The sequence below is a fragment of the Cherax quadricarinatus genome, chromosome 23 (genome assembly GCF_038502225.1).
Source record: "Cherax quadricarinatus isolate ZL_2023a chromosome 23, ASM3850222v1, whole genome shotgun sequence".
NCBI lineage: Eukaryota > Metazoa > Arthropoda > Malacostraca > Decapoda > Parastacidae > Cherax > Cherax quadricarinatus.
Window position 1 is genome coordinate 37,818,149 of NC_091314.1, and position 22,216 is coordinate 37,840,364.

Here is a 22,216-nt window from a genome sequence, read left to right on the forward strand (position 1 = left end):
GTCATGCAACTACCTAGCCTTTTCACAAATAATCGGCATCATACGACTACCTCCTGCTAATTGTTTCTCGTTTATCCACACCAATAATAACTTCTCAACATCTTCGAGTACTGGTGATCTCATTTTTGTCAGCATATTTACCCCCTTTGCAACAATAGCTTCCTTGATTTCCTTTTTCTTGGACACGATGGAAGACTTGGTTGTACGGGATTTGTTATACATCCTGGCCAGTTCGCCCACACGTACACCACTTTCCTATTGTTCAATGATGTTTTTCTTAAATTCAATCATATTTCTCACCTTTACCAAAGGATTGGCACTAGGAGCTTTCTTTGGAGCCATGGTAGCTTATTTAGCACTTGCAACCACTAAAATAAATGGAATATTATGAAATATTTCGTACGAACAAGTGAGGGGACTGTCGCTCACTGGTAAACAATAGCACACTGGCTGGGAAGGGAGGCTGACGTAACTCAGAGCGTGATTACGCGTCCAGGACGAAAGATGATTAGCGAGTCAATGGACCATTTGTGAGCCAATGTTTGGACGAAATAACGGGATGGTTTCTGAAAAAGGAAGACTATCGAGCCGAACGATTATTGAGGGACCACTCTATACTCAAATTCTAGCGGCTTCAAATCAAGCAGGAGAAAGCTGGTAGTCTCACATGTGAGAGAATGGGTCTGTGTGGTCAGTGTGCACCATATAAAAAAAAATCCTGCAGCACGCAGTGCATAATGAGAAAAAAAAAACTCCGACCATTTAAATAAAATACTGACTTTGTGGTCTATTTTCGTATAGTATTTGTGGTTGTATTCTTGTTTTCTTGGTCTCATTTGATAGAATGGGAAACACATTATAGAAACAGAGGTGATTTTGATTGGTTTTACTATGAAAAGAACCTTGAAATGGAGCTCAAAGTAGGGGAAATATTTGATTTTTTGCCGATGTTCAAAAGTAAACAAATGTCGTCATTTTCCAATAAATGTCCAAGTAGCCATTCTAATATGCAATCATGAATGGGTTGACATTATTTATACAATTATTACAATACTGCAGTAGTCTGCATAACAGTAAATCTTGTATTTTTTGTTTGAATAAAAATTCAAAATAGAAAGCAAGAGTAATATCAGAGGGGCCTGAAGACATGACTGATGAACCAAGAAAATGTTATTCTAGGGCCAGGAATGTCTGCATTGTTCATTATGGACCCTATTTTGAATTGTCATATTTTTTTAATTTTCGTGAAATTGGCCAAATTGCAAATTTCTGACCACGTTATTGGGTAGTTGAAATCGATAAATGGGCAGTTTCTTGTACTCAATCGATAGAAAAAAAATGAAGTTCTAAAGAAATAGCTATGAGTTTGGTCGACTGGAACAATGGAATTAGCCGAGAATAGAGCTCAAAGTGGGCGAAATCGCCAATTTGTAAATATCGCCGATGTTGCTAACTTTGCAAAAACATAATTCTGTTAGTTTTCCATCGAATTTCGTTCTTTAGGTGTCATTACAATCAGGAAAAAATTCTCTATCATTTCATAAGAAATAATTATTTTTTTTTAAATTTTGCGACACCAAGAGACACCTCAGGATTTGGGGTTGCAACAGTCAACGGGTTAAATTAATTATATGACGAGTTACATAAAATTGTGCAACAAATTCTTCAATGGCGGTCTACTGTATTATTATAATAACGATAGAGCTTCAGTTCCCTAAATGCCTGCACTTTAACCCTTTCAGGGTCCAAGGCCCAAATCTGGAGTCACGCACCAGTGTCCAAGAATTTTCCAAAAAAAAATTTATTTTTTCTTATGAAATCGTAGAGAATCTTTTTGTGAAGGTAATAAAACAAAAAGTACGAAATTTGGTGGAAAATTGACAAAATTATGCTCTCGCGAATTTTGATGTGTCAGCGACATTTACGAATCGGCGATTTTGCCAACTTTGACTCCCATTTTAGGCCAATTACATTATTCCAATCAACCAAATTCTTAGCTATTTCACTAGTATTACTTCTATTCTATCGATTGAGCACAAGAAATCGCCAAGTCAACTGTTTCAACTACAAAATAAAGTGATCGGAAATTGTTAATTTGGCCAATTTAACACAAAGTTCAAAATATTCCAATTTCAAAATAGGGTCCAGAAAAAACAATGTAGGCATTCCTGGCACTAAACTAACGTTTCCTCTGTTCATTAGTTATGTTTTGAGGCTTTACAAATAAATTCCATTTTGATTTTTTATTCACATAATGAATTTTTATTCACACCAAAAAATAGAAGATTTACTGTTATGCAATACTGTAATAATTGTATAAATATCATCACCATATTTGTGAATGTATATTAGACCCACCAGCTGACGTGTATTAGATGTGTGAGGTCGTTTGTTTACTCTTGAATATCGGCAAAAATTTAACATTTCCGCTAATTTGAGCTCAGTTTCAAGCCATTTCCAGTGCTAAAACCAATCAAAATCATCTCTATTTCTGTAATATGTCTTCCATTCTATCAAATGAGACCAAGAAATCGCAAATACAACTATAAAAAACATACGAAAAAACACTGCAAAGTTGCTGTTTTAATCGAAAAATCATGATTTAAGTTTTTTTCTCTCATTATACACAGTGTGCTGCAGGATCTGTTTTATGTGGTGCACACATACCACATAGATGTATTCTCTCATATCTAGGCCCAAATGTACCACTCACAGTTTATCAGAGTGAGCTGAGCTCATGGCGTAGATCTACACTTTGGACCCTGAACGTAAAGCCGTAGATCTACGGGACGGACCCTGAAAGGGTTAAAGGAGGGGTTTGGGATATTGGCAGTTTGGAGGGATATGTTGTGTATCTTTATATGTGTATGCTTCTAAACTGTTGTATTCTGAGCACCTCTGCAAAAACAGTGATAATGTGCGAGTGTGGTGAAAGTGTTGAGTAATGATGAAAGTATTTTCTTTTTGGGGATTTTCTTTCTTTTTTTTTGGGTCACCCTGCCTCGGTGGGAGACGGCCGACTTGTTAAAAAAAAAAAAATAATAATAATAATACACAAATAATAATATACGTATTATAACAGAGCTTCAGTTCCCTAAATTAATAATAAATAATACGTACGTAATAAAAATTCAGATAGCTTCTGCTAGTTGGCACAGCTGGTAAGCAGTAAACATGTTGACATCCCCATAGGGGCAGTTCTCTCGTGCTTGTTTGCATTTTTTTAGTCAATGGGCAAAATTTCTTTTTTCTAACCATGGTTCCTAGTGATCTACTGCAGTTAGCCTCAAAAATACTCCGTTTTCTCTTACAATAAGACCATGAGAAAATACTATAGTCAAATTGGGACAGAAATGGCCGACGCTTCTGCCTCTGCCACCATATTATGGCCCATTTTATTCATTCTAGAGTATATATCATGTTTCTGTGCTAATTATAATGTTTATTAAGTCATATTAAATGAATTGTGATAGATAAACAAGCTGTACAGTTGATAACAGCATCAAATTCAAGTATTTTTTCTCATCTCTCCAGAGTGCAGGAATGAATTAATGGCTTTTCAATTAATTTAAACAAGGAAAATTAATTTGATATATGAGTAAATTAAGTTATGAGCTAGCTCCTGGAATGGATTAAACTCGTAAGTCAAGGTTCAACTGTACTTTCATTATCATTCAACACTTTCACCTCACTCATACATAATCACTGTCTCTGCAGAGGCGCTCAGATATGACAGTTTAGCAAATGATTTCGAAAAACAAATGTCCACCAGGAGATAGCCACTGAATAACCGATTTGCTGGTCATTACATATGACTAAAACAATTCTGCATTTGATGTAGAAACCCTTTTTTTTTACATTAAATTATTAAGCTGTTAATGCAAGTCACAAACTATCCAAGAAAACATGGATGGGAAACTTTTATTTATCTAGATTTTTAACAAAGCATTTACTGTTTTTCCTCACAAAAGACTAGTTATGAAACCTCAAAACAAAGCATGAAGAGTAAACTACAGTATTCCAATGGAGAGAGAAAAATGCCAAGTGATAACTGGGAAAAAATGCCCTTTTGGGAAAATGTTACTAGGAGGGTGCCTCAAGAATCTGTATTTGCTCCTATAATGTCACTGAGCTATATAAATGACTTGCCAAAAGGAATAGAAAACAATTTATTTGACAATGCATATAATCCTGTGCAAAATGAGAATGAGAATGCAGTTAAGAGGGGGTGTCTTAATCCAAATTTTGAGACTGCTTTTCCCATGATTATAACAATAACAGAATGCTGATTTAAACCTTTTCACTGTCCAGACCCCTAAAATTAATATTGTTCTCGGTGTACACATTTAAAAATTCTTATAAAATGATAGGTACAGTATGCCGAAATGCCGTAAAGCGGCGAAATGCCGCTTTACGGCATTTCGCCTTACGGCGTTCTGCTAATACGGCAATGTCAAATTACAAGCAAAATTTGCTATACGGCAAGTGGTCTTTCAAATACGGCACCCCCACCCGGTTTGTTTACGTCTGGAAACTTTCCAAAATTTCAAGTGTTTTTATAGTTATTGTGTATTTTATATGTACTCTGATAATTATACTTATGTGTACCTGTACCTAAATATACTTACACACTGTGCTGGCGTGCAGGTACACATTAAAATCGCTAAGTCTCTCTCTCTACTCATGACGCCAATACTACGTACGTAATAATAATCACTCTTGGACACACTGTCTTACTTTACATTAATATAGGCATTTTCATTAATACATCTATGATATTTTCCTCAAAATTATATATGAAACCCGTTACATAGCATATAAACATAATACATACACTCACAGAGTAAAAATTGACGTAAATGAGATTTGTTTACAAAGCAGCTGTGTAGGTAGTGTCGGAAGAATTACGTTTTCTCCAGTCAAACTGGGGGATAACTGTAGAAAAATACTCTTTGTATGCCTTTACTCTATATATAGCAATTCACGACCCTTGTGGGTTTAATGCTTTTTATTATAATAATAATATCTTCATTTACTCTAAAAATGGTGTTGCTCTTTGTTTATTCTGTACTAACTTGTACACAATGTAAGAGTATTTGTATTGTGAGGAAATTATTATAATAAAAAAATAGAGGTAAATGTTTTACAAATTCTTACAAACGTACGTGAATGAACTAAAAGTAGACACACATTAATACGCATTTATTTCGCCTGACGAAGTGATTGCCCACTACCTGTTCAGTTTGTGTTCTTACATTGTCTCAACTCTGTATCTCATTCTCTCTCTCATTTACTCTTTCGTTAACTAGTTGGCTCTCATTGACGATGGTGGCTAAGGTTAGCTGTGATAAAAAGAGAAGTCGTAGGCCTCTTGCTTTAAGTGCCAAGTTAAAGGATGATGGTATGCCATTCTGATTTTATTCAATAAACACCCTGCCACTCACCTCTCACACATTAATATTAATATTTTAAGGTAAGTAATAAGTGTACTCTGTGTGTATCTTACCTTTTAGTGTGTTTGTAATGCCTATTTCTATTGCTAACTTAATACAAGTTAGTGTAAACTTGTTGTCTGGCATTTATTGCATATTTTATATGTGCTCTGATAATAATACTTGTGGACCTGTGTGGTAGCCGGCCGGAGGGACAACATTACGTTTTCTCTGCTCAGCCATCAGAGAAAACGTACATGAATCTGCGTTTGGCCCAGATTGTTTACAATTTTCGGCATGAATTATTCATTACTTCTCCCTTCGTTTTTTTTTTTTTTTCAACAAGTCGGTCGTCTCCCACCGAGGCAGGGTGATCCAAAAAAAAGAAAGAAAATCCCCAAAAAGAAAATACTTTCATCATCATTCAACACTTTCACCACACACACACATTATCACTGCTTTTGCAGAGGTGCTCAGAATACAACAGTTTAGAAGCATATACGTATAGAGATACACAACATATCCCTCCAAACTGCCAATATCCCAAACCCCTCCTTTAAAGTGCAGGCATTGTACTTCCCATTTCCAGGACTCAAGTCCGACTATATGAAAATAACCGGTTTCCCTGAATCCCTTCACTAAATATTACCCTGCTCACACTCCAACAGATCGTCAGGTCCCAAGTATCATTTGTCTCCATTCACTCCTATCTAACACGCTCATGCATGCTTGCTGGAAGTCCAAGCCCCTCACCCACAAAACCTCCTTTACCCCCTCTTTCCAACCCTTTCGAGGACGACCCCTACCCCTCTTTCCTTCCCCTATAGATTTATATGCTTTCCATGTCATTCTACTTTGATCCATTCTCTCTAAATGACCAAACCACCTCAACAACCCCTCTTCTGCCCTCTGACTAATGCTTTTATTTATTTATTTTATTTATTATTTTATTTATTTATTTATGATGGCATCTAAAGGTAGTTGTTAGAAATGATTAAATTCAGTGAACAAGGTATGTCGATGCCAATAATATGGCTCTGGGCCACAGTGTAGGTAGCTGGTAGGTGTAGCCCAGGCGGGCTACACCTACCGGCTACCTACACCGACTTCCTACAAATAAATACTACTCGACTCTCTTCCTATATTAAGACTACACATATTTTAAGGTAAATAACGAGCGTACTGTATGTGTATTTTACCTCTCTGGGATATTTTAAATATCGTATATTAAGTATGAGACGGGGAGCCAGGGCTACCTACACCTGGGCTACCTGCACCTGACTTCCTACATGTAAGTACTACTCACCCCTCTCCTCCTACATTAAGACTACAAATACTTTAAGTAATGAATGTACTGTGAATGTATTTTACTTTGTGTGTTTTTAATGCTTAGTTCTATTACTAACTTAATATAAATTAGTGTAAACTTGTTGTCTGGCATTTACATGCATTTATAAATGGAAAAAAAATGGCGTTCTGCCTTCCGGTGATGTCTGCTATCCGGTGACAGCCTGGAACCTAACCCGCCGTATAAGTGGGGCCCTACTGTAATGAATTTCTAAAGGTAATGACACCAAAATTTGATGGAAAACGTATGGAATTACACAGGTGCAAATTAATCAGACTGGGTGCAATTTACACACTGGCAATTTAACCAAGTTTGAGTCCTATTTTAAGCCAACTGTAATGTACCACTTGACCCAATTCTTAGCTATGTCACTAATATGCCTTCTGGTCTATCAACTGAGTACAAGAAACTGCCCCTTTAACTGTCAGAACTACCTTATTTTACATAAAATTAAAAAAATTTCAATTTAAAAACAAACATTTTCTCTGTTCATTACCACATTCCCAGGTCTCTCATATTACACTTGCCTTACATTTTAAATTTCTCACAGAAAAAAAAAATCTAAGATTTACCCAACTTCTCTAAAAATACAATATAACCAGGAATGATTGGTCTTGGTTTATGGCACATCAATAATTGACTCAGACCTATTAAAAACCTGTAAAACAGACCAGAGGAATATCAGCAAAAATATTTCCACTACTCTGAAACTGATTTCAAGCTACTTCCACTTATGAAACCATCCAAATACCTCTATTTCATTAGTATATCTTTATTCTATCAAATGATACCAAGAAACAACCAATAAAAACCATCCTAAAAAAAAAAAAAGGACCTCAAAGTCACTATTTTTAAACCAAACACAAGGCCAGAGTTTTGCTTTTCCAATCATGCATCACGTAGGGTAGGGTTTTTTTTATACTAAGCACTCACTGCACAGACCCATTCTGCCATATCTAGAAAAAATTTAATGCTCACAGCTTATTCAAGGAACTGTGCTCAATGTTATTGATACCAGGGGACCTTTGGTATCAATAACATAGATCTACATGATGGCCAATTCAAGGGGTAATGAACTCTGTCCGCTAAATCTGAAATTAACTCGCCCAGCAGACTAACAGTAGCATACAATTCTGGATTTAACAAACTGCCCTTTATTTTTCAAATATTCTCGAGGTGCAACTATAAATCTTTTTAAGGTGAGCTTAATAAATTGAGCAAATAGAATCACAGATGGATGATGGAATTTTATGTTATGAAAGACAAGATGAACCTTACAACACGTGGGGAGGTCATGTGGAAAGGAAAATTTATCAATGGAAGTTACAAGGAAATGTATCAGAGCATAGTTGTACCAACACTTATATAGATGCAAGGCATGGATTTTGAATGCTGCAATGAGGATGCTGAAGGCAGTGGAGATGTCATGTGTGTAAGTTGCCTTACTCGCACTCAAACAGCACATTAATGAAAAAACCACTTGTCTCCATTCACTTATATCTAAATTGCTCGCACTATCCTGCTAGATGCATATGCCTAAGATGAAATGCAGAGAATTTGGAGCCTAACAATTAAAAGGCAATGTGGAGTCACCAAGGGTATAATTCAGAGGTCCAAGGAGGGGTTGTTGAGATTTGGAGATGTAGAGAGGATGGACAGGGATAGGATGACGAGTGTTTATGAATCTGGGAGTGGAAGGTAGGAAGGGTAGGGTCATACCAGGAATGGTTGGAGGGAGAGCATAAGAGAAGCTTTACACTTCAGGGTCTTGAGCATCCAGCAGGATAGTGTGAGCAATTTAGATAGAAGTGAATGGAGACAAGTGGTTTTTTCATTAATGTGCTGTTGGAGTGCGAGTAAGGGAACTTATGCAGGGATTCTGGGAAAACCTGATAACTGGACATAAGTCCTGGAGGTGGGAAGAGCAGTGTCTACACTCTCAAGGAGGGGGTGGGAGATACTGCAGTTGGAGGGTAATCTGAACTGTGATGGCAGCATATGTCTGGCAAGACAGAAATTGAATGAATGATGGTAAATGTATTTTCTTCTTTGAGTCACCTTGCCTTGGTGGGAAATGGACAAAATTTACTAGAAGAAAATGTAAGTAATACTAATGGAAATGGGAGAAAGTGAAATTAGACTACACAAAGGCAAGGAATCTAGGAATTAATAAATTTTCACCAGATCATATAAATAAAATTATGAGAAATGCATATGCAACACAGATTAATAACAAAATAGGTTCAAATACTGTAAATGGAGAGATGCTACAAAAGTACCTTACAATATATATATTAGACCAAAATGGGAATATGCAACTGCAAGAAGTGTCCACAATATATGTGGATCATATAAAAAAATAAGAAGCTAAAAAATGGATCCCAGAGCTAAAAAGTACAAATGGTGATGATAGACCAAAAAAAAGACTAAAAAACCATGATAAAGGTTATAAAAATAGATATGAAAGAACAATTTTTTTTAGTACCTTCAATAAGAATAACAAGAGGCCACAGGTGTAAATTAAGAAAAACTGGAAACTAATGATTACTGGGAAACTGTTCTTTTCAAATAGTGGTGGAAGACTAATAAAAAAAAAAAGGTTAAAATAAGTACATATTAATGAAAATTAAACTATCAGGACAGCTATGTCCCTATAGCTACTAATATGTAACTAACCAGATTTCAGAAACTACCTACCTTCCTCTGCTGAAAAACATAGCTACTGTATACATATATAGGTTCCTTCCATTGTTTTACCTTACTATGGTCTCCATACAAATATAATTAGTCAATTCGAGAAACTTTGCAAACCAAAACTAATTACCTTACAGTACATCTACTATATAGCATTGCAAAACTGCACTAACATAATAGCATATTCATGTTGCATTCATTAATAACACATGACAGAAGTGGGATCATCTTACCCAGATACCAGTAACTTTGGAATGTCTGAACCAAACGCATCCGCCATCTCCTTCGAGCCAATGTTTGCAATGCACTGAAGTGCCAGATTAACGTGTACTGGATTTCGAGAGCCAAGGTCATTTTTTATGCTTTGGACAATCAGCTTTATGAGATCACTGTTTGTGTTCACCAGCACCGAGATGAATAAATAACCCTGGGGAAACAAAGTATTAATATATTACTGTTGTATACCACCATTAATTTATTAGTCTTAAAATAAAAAAAAAAAAATTTAAAATCAGTAATGGCTCCTAAATATGCACGTTAACATTTTGGTTATACTAATTGCTAATTTCTCAATGAAGGTTAGAAATACTGATTATTTATTACCTATTTAACTAAGTATTCAAACATACTGTAGTACAGTGGAACTGCAGCTTGCAAGTTTAATCTGTTCCGTGACCTAGCTCGTATCCCAATCTGCTCATATGCCGAGCCAATTTTCCTCATTAAAATTAACTGAAATGCCATTAATCCATTTCAGTGGAATTCCTGCTCTCAAGAGGCAGGACAAAATACTTTCAATATAACACTAATACCGACTCTATGGCTTATTTATCTGTCACAACTCATCTAATATGACATAATAAAGAAGATAAATAATACAGAAACCTGATATATACTATAGAATGAATAAAATACATGTATATCATTATGTTGTAGGTAGTAGGTTGGTAGACAGCAACCGCCCAGGGAGGTACTACCGTCCTGCCAAGCGAGTGTAAAACGAAAGCCTGTAATTGTTTTACATGATGGTAGGATTGCTGGTGTCTTTTGTCTGTCTCATAAATATGCAAGATTACAGGTATGTCTTGCTACTTCTACTTACACTTAGGTCACAATGCACATACGTGTACAAGCATATATATACACACCCCCTCTGGGTTTTCTTCTATTTTCTTTCTAATTCTTGTTCTTGTTTATTTCCTCTTATCTCCATGGGGAAGTGGAACAGAATTCTTCCTTTGTAAGCCATGCTTGTTGTAAGAGGCGACTAAAATGCCGGGAGCAAGGGGCTAGTAACCCTTTCTCCTGTATATATTACTAAATTTAAAAGGAGAAACTTTAGTTTTTTCTTTTGGGCCACCCCGCCTCGGTGGGATACGGCTGGTACGTTGAAAGAAAGAAAATGTCATTATGTGACAAATGGAGGCAGCCATTCCTGCTCCTGCACTGTTGTGGTATTCACTGCCATCTAGTGATGGCCTTTTGAAGCTCACTTGTTATAATACGGACATATTATAATAATTATATATTTTTTTTTCAACAAATCGGCAGTCTCCCACCTAGGCAAGGTGACCCAAAAGAAAAAATCCCAAAACGAAAATACTTTCATCATTCAACACTTTCACCTCACTCATACATAATCACTGTTTTTGCAGAGGAACCCAGATACAACAGTTTAGAAGCATATATAAAGATACAGTATAAAAAGTGACCTGAAATAATTACAATATCAGAGCCACAATTATATATATATACTGTCCTATTACACATCCCACCAAACTGCCAATATCAGAAACCCCTCCTTTAAAGCACAGGCATCATACTTCCCATTTCCAGAACTCAAGTCCAGCTATATAAAAATAACCGGTATCCCCGAATCCCTTCACTAAACATTACCCTGCTCACACTCCAACAGCTCTTCAGATCCCAAAAATCATTCGTCTTCATTCACTCCTATCTAACATGCTCGTGTACGCTTGCTGGAAGTCCAAGCCTCTCGCGTTATATTAATTACATTATTTATTTTATTATTATTATTATTATTATTATTATTATTATTATTATTATTATTATTATTATTATATTACTTTTTTTTTTCAGCAAGTCGGCAGTCTCCCACCGAGGCAGGGTGACCCAAAGAGAAAGAAAATCCCCAAAAAGAAAATACTTTCATCATCATTCAACACTTTCACCTCACACTCACATAATCACTGTTTTTGCAGAGGTGCCCAGAATACAACAGTTTAGAAGTATATACATATCCAGGCTTAATTTAGGGAACTGGAGCACAGATACAATTCCCTAGATCAAGAATCCCTCACCAGCATCAAGGAACCTCCCTTGAGGGGAAAGCTTGCATCCTGAGTTTTTGCTCGTATCCAGAAACAAAAATTCAACTGAGCGACTGCTCGTATCCTGAAAAACTCGTATGGTGGGGTACTCGTAAGCTGAGGTTTCACTGTACTGTATACATAAAATCGTAATAAAACATTTGTGACAAATTGGAAGTGCAAATAACTGAACAAGCTCTTCAAACAAAAAATGGTAAAACTACTGGCTACTTGGCTAGGTTATCAAGTATGAAACTTGACTCTCATGGTCTGTGAAAACAATGATCATTTGTACAAGCACTGAGGAAGAATAATATAGCCAAGATAAATCTGGAGAATTTTTTTCATAAATTAAAACTTACAATCTGTTTCTCTGTGTATTTGTTGGAAGACAGAAGATTAACTGCTTCCATGTGACCAAAGTCAATGTCATGGCCAAGGAGGAAGATGAACAGCAGCTTACATACATACTTTTTCTTCTGGTAACCATCCAGTGTTTTATCACCTTTGAACTTGGATCGAATGTTTGCAAGCTCTTTGTTGATGCGTTTTACTTCTGCCTCCTTGCTTTTACCTAAAAATCAAGTAGTGCAATCAGAAAAAAATGCAAAAAATAATCAGAAATCCTTTCATAAAGAATATATAGAACAGTATTTAAAAATAACTGAGTAACATGCTAGATATTTCTGCTGAAATGTTGCATTGCCAAAACAAAAATGTACAGGTTTTGATTTAACATCTCGTATGACCTCCACAATCTTGGAGCTGTACCAGAGTTATGAAACTTCAATTGCAACCACACAAATAGGACCATAAAGTTCAGACACTACCATCACAAATTTCTGGATTACCCTACAAGTCAAAAACTGCAAACTTTCTTACACATATTAATTAACATGCTATCAGATAGTGTCAAAAACTAAATGCTAGAATTATGGTCCGTGCTGTATGATTTTTCAAGATTTTCCCTCTATTAGGTATCCAGTAAATTGAAGGTTAGGTAAGGCTTGTCAGGGAACAGGACAAGCATTTCCTGACGCAGGTCTTAGTCAGATGACCCGCCATTGGAGCTTTTGGTCGTCTGACCAAGGTCTTCCGCTGGCTTACTGGTTCACCACTTTAAAAATTATGGTCATAGTTATAACCATTCAATAGTAAATTAAAAATGTGGAAATGGCAAGAGTTGCAAGACAAAGGCAGATGAATTGCTGGAAGATGACAAGAGGCTGCATTAGAATTAATGGGTGGTGGTTTGAACTACAACTACTGCAATATGAGGGAATTTGTTTGCTTAAGACAAGGACAAATATGTGCTTTAATGGTGGTGAGACTAACATGGCTGAAGTGTAACAATGACAGAATATACTGAGAAGTATGTAAATAAGACAGCATGCAGTACACAGAATTTTACTGAGAAGGCATTTTGTCCATCAGGGACTATTAATTCTCAAACTGATAAAAGTGCCTGGTGGATGACACTTCTCAATAAAATGCAATAAACCACACATTATGTTTTAATACAGCTGGATGTCTTTGGAGGAAAGTGTCTGGAGCAACTGGCACTGTCATAAATCAATTCCACAAAGTAATACCACAAAATGACAGACCAGACAGAGTGCTTTGGCCACAACAACCACAGTGGCAATCATCCAATATCTACACCAAAACCATTCATTCATCATTGCCCCATTAGGCAGACAAAATTCCAACAAAATGTTCAAGTGCAACAAGAGAGGGCTGCCAGAATATATTTATGTATATCTGCATTCTGGTAGTCAATTTCATAGCAGTGAGATGGATGCAGAGCCCCCTGGGTCCATCACAACCCTTAAACCGAACAATAACAATGGCAGTGACAAGGACAAAGACCACTGGCCCACAGCAACCCTTAAACCTAACAGTAAGAACAGAGCATGGTAATAACCTGAGGGTTTTTCATGATTTTGTTCATTTGTTCATATTTTTAGATTAGGTTTGTGATGCATTTATCGATTTGGAAAAGGTACATACGCCTAGCTGACATCAATGACATACTATATAGAAAGCCGTTTGTTATGCAGAGCATTTCGGGCAAATTAGGTTAATTTTGTCCCGGGATGCGATCCACACCAGTCGACTAACACCCAGGTACCCATTATTACTGATGGGTGAACACAGACAACCAGTATAAGGAACCACACTCAATGTTTCCACCCCTTTGTCGGGAATCGAGCCCGGACCCTCACCGTGTGAAGCAAGAGCTCTGCCAACAGGCCACAGGGCACGGTGGCCTGGTGGCCAAGCATGGAATGTATGGTGGCAAATGTATGGAATAGGTGGTAGGTTACTGAAACCAGTTAGTTTATACAAGGACACTGAGGCTCAGGTTAGAATATGTAGGAGAGAGGAAGATTATTTCCCAGTAAAAGTAGGACTTAGGAAAGTATGATATCACCATGGTTGTGAATTAAATATATTTACAGATGGAGCTGTAAGAGAAGTGAATGCTCAGGTGTTGGGAAGCGGTGTGAGGTTAAAAGATCAAGAATCTAGCACAAAGTGGGAGTTGTCAGTTACTGTTTGCTGATGACATTGTGCTTTTGGGACATTCTGAAGACAAGCTGCAGAGTATGGTGGATGAATTTGGGATCGTTAGTAGAAGGAAATTAAACAGTGATGAGGACAGCAAAAAATTTATGTAATGAAATACTGTATCAGATTTTAGGGAGGGAGGAAGTGAATATGTTTACAGATTTGGGAGTGAACTTGTCAACAGGTGGGCCTATGTAAGATAAGGTGAACCGCAGAACTGACTAGGAGGAAAAGGCGAGTGGGGCACTGAGGAGTCTGTGGGGAGAATGTTATCCTTCAAAGCAAATAGGGAAATGTATGAGAGTATAGTTATACCAATGCTCTTGTATGGGTGTGAAGCATGGGTGGTGAAAGCTGCAACAAGGAGAAGGCTGGAGGCAGTGGCGATGCATCTGAGGGCAATGTGTGGTGTGAATATTATGGGGTGAATTCATAGCTTGGAGATTAGATTGTGGTGTGGGTTTTCTAAAAAATATTATCCAGAGGGCTGAGGAGGGGTTGTTGAGATGGCTCAGACATTTAGAGAGGACAAAACAAAATAGAATGACTTGGAGGGAGTATAAATCTGTAGTGGAAGGAAGGCAAGGCGAGGATCGGCCTAGGAAAGGGGTAAAAGAGGTTTTGTGTGCGAGAAGTATAGACTTCCAGCAAGCATGCATGAACGTGTTGGATAGAAATGAGTGGAGGCAAATGGTTTTTATGATTTGATGTGCTGTTGGAGTGTGAGGAAGGTAACATTTATGAAAGGATTCAAGGAAACTGGTTAGCTGGACTTCAGTCCTGGAGATGGGAAGTACAATGCCTGTGCTCTGAAGGAGGGGTGGAGACATGTTGGTCTTTTTAAATGAAGTGCCAGGAAGAAATAATGATGGATGATGACTGATGATTGATGATGATTCTTCATTTTCGGGTCTCCCTGCCTTGTGGAAAATGGCCGATGTGTAAATAACAATAAAAAAAAAAACTTTGCACTCGTATTATAGTGGGAATTACTCTGGGCCTATTCATTTATTAAAAAATCTTGGCTTATGGCAGCTAATATATGGTATTTTTGCTGATGTTACCAGATAACTGTGGATGTGGTAGAGGCAAGTAAGGTAAGTTGTGGAACTGCCTTTCATGTTTGTATAGGTATTGTACAGGGTCACATCAACCCTCCCTAAACATTTCTATACCAACATGCAATGACAACTATACTGTAATGAATAAAAACTATTATTCAAGTCCATGAATTACAAAGCTTGAAAGAATTTTTTTTTTTTTTTGGGGGGGGGGGGGGGGATAGTGAATTTAACCCTATTTTTTCCCACACGTTCTTCGGTTCAATTTAGACTACAGGCCGGCCCCATTTTCATAGCAGGTTAGGTTCCAGGCTACTGCTGTAACACGAAAATCACTGTAAAGTAAAATACCGGCTTTTTTCACTTTCAAATGCATATAAAAGCCTAATAACATATTTACACTATCATATACATTAAGGGAGCAGTAGAGCTAGGCCAAAAAATGCAGTACACACATTACTTACCTTAAAGTATTGCTTGTCTTTAGCTTATAGTGAGATAAATATATTTATTGTAGGAAGTCTGAATAAACAAATGAGTATAATTGAAAACTGCTGCATTAGCGAAACACCATAAAGCGGGCCTGCCTGTATCTTGTGAGACACCATTTTCAGGAACGAAACTACCACCATAACTGCATAATAATTTCCATTATATTTGCACCATGTAACTCCCTGAAACTAATATTATATTTCAACTGCAAGAACCAGCACTCAAAATTTTTATAACTTGTGAAAATTTTGTTGTATATAATTTTGTTTGTATTTTATTTTGCTTTTACTGCAAGGCAATACTCTGTGTTAGACTCTAGCCTAGAGAATCCCACATTTATGTAATGTAGTAGTAGTTTTACTCCAAGTCCAAATTCACACACACACACTTCCACCAGCTGCCACTTACGACTTTTTTTTTTTTTTTTTTTTTTTTTTTAAATGGTGCTTACCAAGTTTATCAAGGGAGCACCTCAAGTGTATGCATAATAAATTGAAAAAAATGAAAGTGCAGTTATATGCTAAATTTCAGAAACTTGGTCCATGTATTATGGGAGGGTTTGCCATAATGTATTATAAGAATAAATAGTGTTCAGAAATAGGAAATTGTAATGAAAGATATGTATTGTAGTACTGTAAATAATTAAGGTTTGCCTGCTATCTTAAACGCTCATTATTCAGATGAAAAGAAGAAAGACCAGCACTTCTGGCAAAGCAAAACATTAGATTTGTTTCAAACTTTTAAAAAAGGCGGGTAGTTCTTCCTGAATGACTGTTTTACCAACTTACTGTACCACCTCTGAGGTTAGATTTACTACATATTACTGTAAATTTACACACAAGAAAAAATTCAGTTTTTCTAACTCAATCTGTTTCCCTACTGATAAAATTATCTGCCAAGATACATAGGTAGTAGGTTGGTAGACAGCAACCACCCAGGGAGGTACTACCGTCCTGCCAAGCGAGTGTAAAACGAAAGCCTGTAATTGTTTTACATGGTAGGACTGCTGGTGTCTTTTTTTCCATCTCATAAACATGCAAGATTTCAGGTATGCCTTACTACTTCTACTTACACTTAGGTCACACTACACATACATGTACAAGCATATATATATATACACCCCTCTGAGTTTTCTGCTATTTTCTTTCTAGTTCTTGTTCTTGTTTATTTCCTAGTCTCCATGGGGAAGTGGAACAGAATTCTTCCTCCGTAAGCCATGCATGTTGTAAGAGGCGACTAAAATGCCGGGAGCAAGGGGCTAGTAACCCCTTCTCCTGTATATATTACTAAATGTAAAAGGAGAATCTTTCGTTTTTCCTTTTGGGCCACCCCGCCTCAGTGGGATACGGCAGTGTGTTGAAAGAAAGAAAAGTTCTTGTTCTTATTACTTTTCCTTTTATATCCATGGGGAAGTGGAATAAGAATCTTTCCTCCGTAAGCCATGCGTGTTGTAAAAGTCAACTAAAATGCCGGGAACAATGGGCTAGTAACCCCTTTTCCTGTAATAATTACTAAAAAGAATAAAAAGAAAATTGTCAAAGTGGGATGTCTGAATGTGCATAGATGTGCAGATGATAAGAAAGAGATGATTGTGGATGTTATGAATGAGAAGAAGCTGTATGTCATGGCTTTAAGTGAAACAAAGCTAAAGGAGGTGGGAGAGTTTCAGTGGAGAGGAATAAATGGGATTAGGTCAGAGGTTTCAAATAGTTAGAGCTAAAGAAGGAATAGCAATAATGTTGAAGGATAAGCTATGGCAGGAAAAGAGGGACTATAAATGATTATGTGGAGTAAAATAAAGGTTGGATGTGAAAAGTGGGTTATAGTAAATGTATATGCACCTGGAGAAGAGAGAAGTGTAGAGGAGAGAGAGAGATTTTGGGAAATGTTGAGTGAATGCATGGGGAGTTTTGAACCAAGTGTGAGAGTACTTGTGGTTGGGGATTTCAAAGCTAAAGTGGGTAAAAATGTTGTGGAGGGAGTAGTAGATAAATTTGGGGTGCCAGGGGTAAATGAAAATGGGGAGCCTTTAATTGAGCTATGTGTAGAAAGAGGTTTGGTAATAAGTAATACATATTTTATGAAAAAAGAGGATAAATAAATATACAAGGTATGATACAGCACATAATGAAAGTAGTTTATTAGATTATGTACTGGTGGATAAAAGGTTGATGGGTAGGCTCCAGGATGCACGTTTATAGAGGGGCAACCGATGTATTGGATCATTATTTAGTTGTAGCTACCGTTAGAGTAAGATGTAGATGGGACAAGAGGAAAATGACAACAAGAGGGAGGTGAAAGTGTATAAACTAAGGGAGGAGGAAGTTCGGGCGAGATATAAGCAACTATTGGCAGAAAGGTGGGCTAGTGCGAGTATTAATGATGGGGCAGGGTTGAAGAGGGTTGGAATATTTTAAAATTGCAAGTATTAGAATGTGGGGCAGAAGCTTGTGGTTATAGGAGGGTGGGTGCAGCAGGAAAGAGGCGTGGCTGGTGGAATTATGAAGTAAAGGGTGTGATAAAAGAAAAAGGTAGCTTATGAAAGGTTTTTACAAAGCATAAGTGTTATACGAAGTGTAGAGTATATGGAGAGTAAAAGAAAGGTGGAGAGAGTGGTGAGAGAGTGCAAAAGGAGAGCAGTTGATAGAATGGGAGAGGCACTGTCAAGAAATTTTAATGAAAATAAGAAAAAAATTTCAAACAAGTTAAACAAGTTAAGAAAGCCTAGGGAACGAATGGATTTGTCAGTTAAAAACAGGAGGAGGAGTTAGTAGATGGGGAGATGGAGGTATTAGGTAGATGGCGAGAATATTTTGAGGAACTTTTAAATGTCGGCGAAGAAAGGGAGACGGTAATTTCATGCACTGGTCAGGGAGGTATACCATCTTGTAGGAGTGAAGAAGCGCAGGATGTAAGTGTGGGGGGAGGTGCACGAGGCATTATGTAGAATGAAATGGGGTAAAGCAGCTGGAACTGACGGGATCATGACAGAATTGTTAAAAGCAGGGGATGATACAGTGTTGGAGTGGTTGGTATTTTTGTTTAATAAATGTATGAAAGAGGGGAAGGTACCTAGGGATTGGCAGAGAGCATGTATAGTCCTTTTATATAAAGGGAAGAGGGACAGAAGAGATTGTAAAAATTATAGAGGAACAAGTTTACTGAGTATACAGTGGACCCTCAACATTCGATACTAATCCGTTCCTGAGAGCTATCGAATGTTGAAAATATCGAAAGCCAAATTAATTTTCCCCATAAGAAATAATGGAAATCAAATTAATCCGTGCAAGACACTCAAAAGTATGAAAAAAAAAATTTACCACATGAAATATTAAGTTTAATGCAATAGAATAATTACAATAACAACAATAACAATAGATTAATAACAATAGAATAATTGACACTTACCTTTAATAAAGATCTGGTGATGATTGATGGGATGGGAGAGTGTGGATGGTGTTAGTGTTTAGAAGGGGAATTCCCTTCCATTAGGACTTGAACTGGCAGCCTCACCATGCCTTACCACACTGTGTATGCCACTACGATTCTTAAATCTTTCAAACCAAACTTTGCTGGCCTTAAATTCACTCACATCACTAGTTGCAGGCAATTTCTTTACCAAATCATCATGCACTCCGACACACGCACTCCACTTTCGTACTTTGCAATTATCTTTCTTCATTTCAATAGTCATTAGCACATTTTTCTCGAAGGGTTGGCACTAGAAGCTTTCTTGGGGCCCATGGTTACTTATTTTGCAGAAACAAGCACCAAAAACAGTGATAATATGGATAACATGGAATGTACCGAATGTATCCTTAGATGCGCACACACTGGCTGGCTTGTAAACACTGGCACACACGGTGCAGTTCAGGCCACACATGGACACGTCTCGTATGAATCATATTGAATGCCGGGTTTTCCATCGAATGTTGAGGCGAAATTTTTGTGTTAAAATACATCGAATGATGGATTTATCGAATGTCGATGCCATCGAATGTCGGGGGGTCCACTGTACTAGGAAAAGTGTACAGAAGAGTTATTACTGAAAGAATTAGAGGTAAGACAGAATGTAGGATTGCAGATGAGCAAGGTGGTTTTAGAGTGGATAGGGGATGTGTAGATCAAGTGTTTACATTGAAGCATATATGTTAACAGTATTTAGATAAAGGTAGGGAAGTTTTTATTGCATTTATGGATTTAGAAAAAGCATATGACAGAGTGGATAGGGGAGCAATGTGGCATATGTTACAAGTATATGGAATAGGTGGTAAGTTACTAAATGCTGTAGAGTTTTTATGAGGATAGTGAGGCTCAGGTTAGGGTGTGTAGAAGAGAGAGAGACTACTTCCCAGTAAAAGTAGGTCTTAGACAGGGATGTGTAGTGTCACCATGGTTGTTTAATATATTTATAGATGGGGTTGTAAAAGAAGTAAATGCTAGGGTGTTCAGGAGAGGGGTGGGATTAAATTATGGGGAATCAAATACAAAATGGGAATTGACAGTTAATTTTTGCTGATGATATTGTGCTTATGGGAGATTCTAAAGAAAAATTGCAAAGGTTAGTAGATGAGTTTGGGAGTGTGTGTAAAGGTAGAAAGTTGAAAGTGAACATAGAAAAGAGTAAGGTGATGAGGGTATCAAATTATTTAGATAAAGAAAATTTGGATATCAAATTGGGGAGGAGTATAGAAGGAGTGAATGTTTTCAGATATTTGGGAGTTGACTTGTTAGCAGATGGATTTATGAAGGATGAGGTTAATCATAAAATTGATGAAGGAAAAAAGGCTAGTGGTGCGTTCAGGTATATGTGAAGACAAAAAACGTTATCTATGGAGGCAAAGAAGGGAATGTATGAAAGTATAGTAGTATCAACACTCGTATATGGGTGTGAAGCTTGGATTTTAAATGCTGCAGCGATGAGGCGGTTGGAGGCAGTGGAGATGTCCTGTCTAAGGGCAATGTGTGGTGTAAATATTATGCAAAAAATTCGGAGTGTGGAAATTAGGAGAAGGTGTGGAGTTAATATAAATATTAGTCAGAGGGCTGAAGAGGGGCTGTTGAGGTGGTTTGGTCATTTAGAGAGAATGGATCATAGTAGAATGACATGGAAAGCATATAAATCTGTAGGGAAAGAAAGGTAGGGTAGGGGTCGTCCTCGAAAAGGTTGGAGGGAGGGGTAAAGGAGGTTTGGTGGGCGAGGGGCTTGGACTTCCAACAAGCATGCGTGAGCGTGTTAGATAGGAGTGAATGGAGACAAATGGTATTTGGGACCTGACGATCTGTTGGAGTGCGAGAAGGGTAATATTTAGTGAAGGGATTCAGGGAAACCGGTTATTTTCATATAGCCGGACTTAAGTCCTGGAAATGGGAAGTACAATGTCTGCACTTTAAAGGAGGAATTTGGGATATTGGCAGTTTGGGGGGATATGTTGTGCATCTTTATACGTATATGCTTCTAAACTGTTGTATTCTGAGCACCTCTGCAAAAACAGTGATTATGTGTGTGAGGTGAAAGTGTTGAATGTTGTTGAAAGTATTTTCTTTTTGGGGATTTTCTTTCTTTTTTGGGTCACTCTGCCTCGGTGGGAGACGGCCGACTTGTTGGAACAAAACAAAAATTGATAACAATGGTAGGTTTAGCTCTCATTTCTTATATGGATAGTCTATATTATGCAAAACATTCTGAACTAATACTAATGATAAAAAAAAAGTATCACATACCAATGTATTTAACATGTACTAAATAAATATTTAACATGGTTAATGAAAATTTATTGAGTAAAAATCACCTAATTTAACTTCAATGTCAAAAGGATTAAACATGAAAAGAATGCAATAATGATTGCAGATATGGCATCATTAAAATTAAAAACTTAAGACTATGGTGTACAGTAATTTATAACTTTCAAAATACATTAGGGGCAATATCTGGAACCGAATATAAAAAATGAGGAAAATACACAGCATAAAGTGACTAGGGTAATTAAACATACAGAATTTCAAATTTTTGTCTAAATTCACTATTAAGTTAAAACTTTTAATTCACCTGGCAAGTTATAAATTTTCCTTTAAGCAAATTTAGGGAACAGGGGACTTCTCAGGAATATTTACTCTATTGTATCAAGGAATCTGGTAATGTAAACTGTAAAAATATTGTACAAATACCTGCATCATTCTAATGTACATCAAAACCAAGTACTAAACCCACACGTTATAGTATATTTATGCACTGTGCTATACTAATGACTCAATGTACGGCATTTCCATAAACCCAATACTGTCACT

At 37.0% G+C, this 22,216-nt stretch overlaps 1 protein-coding gene across 5 annotated transcripts in view; it reads right to left on the minus strand.

Moving 5' to 3' along the window:
• Positions 1–22,216, minus strand: part of AP-2alpha (adaptor protein complex 2, subunit alpha) — a 252,484-nt gene that overhangs the window by 224,695 nt on the left and 5,573 nt on the right. For all 5 annotated transcript variants that reach the window (XM_070088089.1, XM_070088087.1, XM_070088091.1 and 2 more), the window contains exons 3-4: positions 12,167–12,378; positions 9,708–9,901 (exon numbers count right to left, since the gene is read on the minus strand). In XM_070088089.1, coding sequence (XP_069944190.1) covers positions 9,708–9,901; positions 12,167–12,378 — 406 coding nt within the window. The remainder of the gene's footprint in view (positions 1–9,707; positions 9,902–12,166; positions 12,379–22,216) is intronic.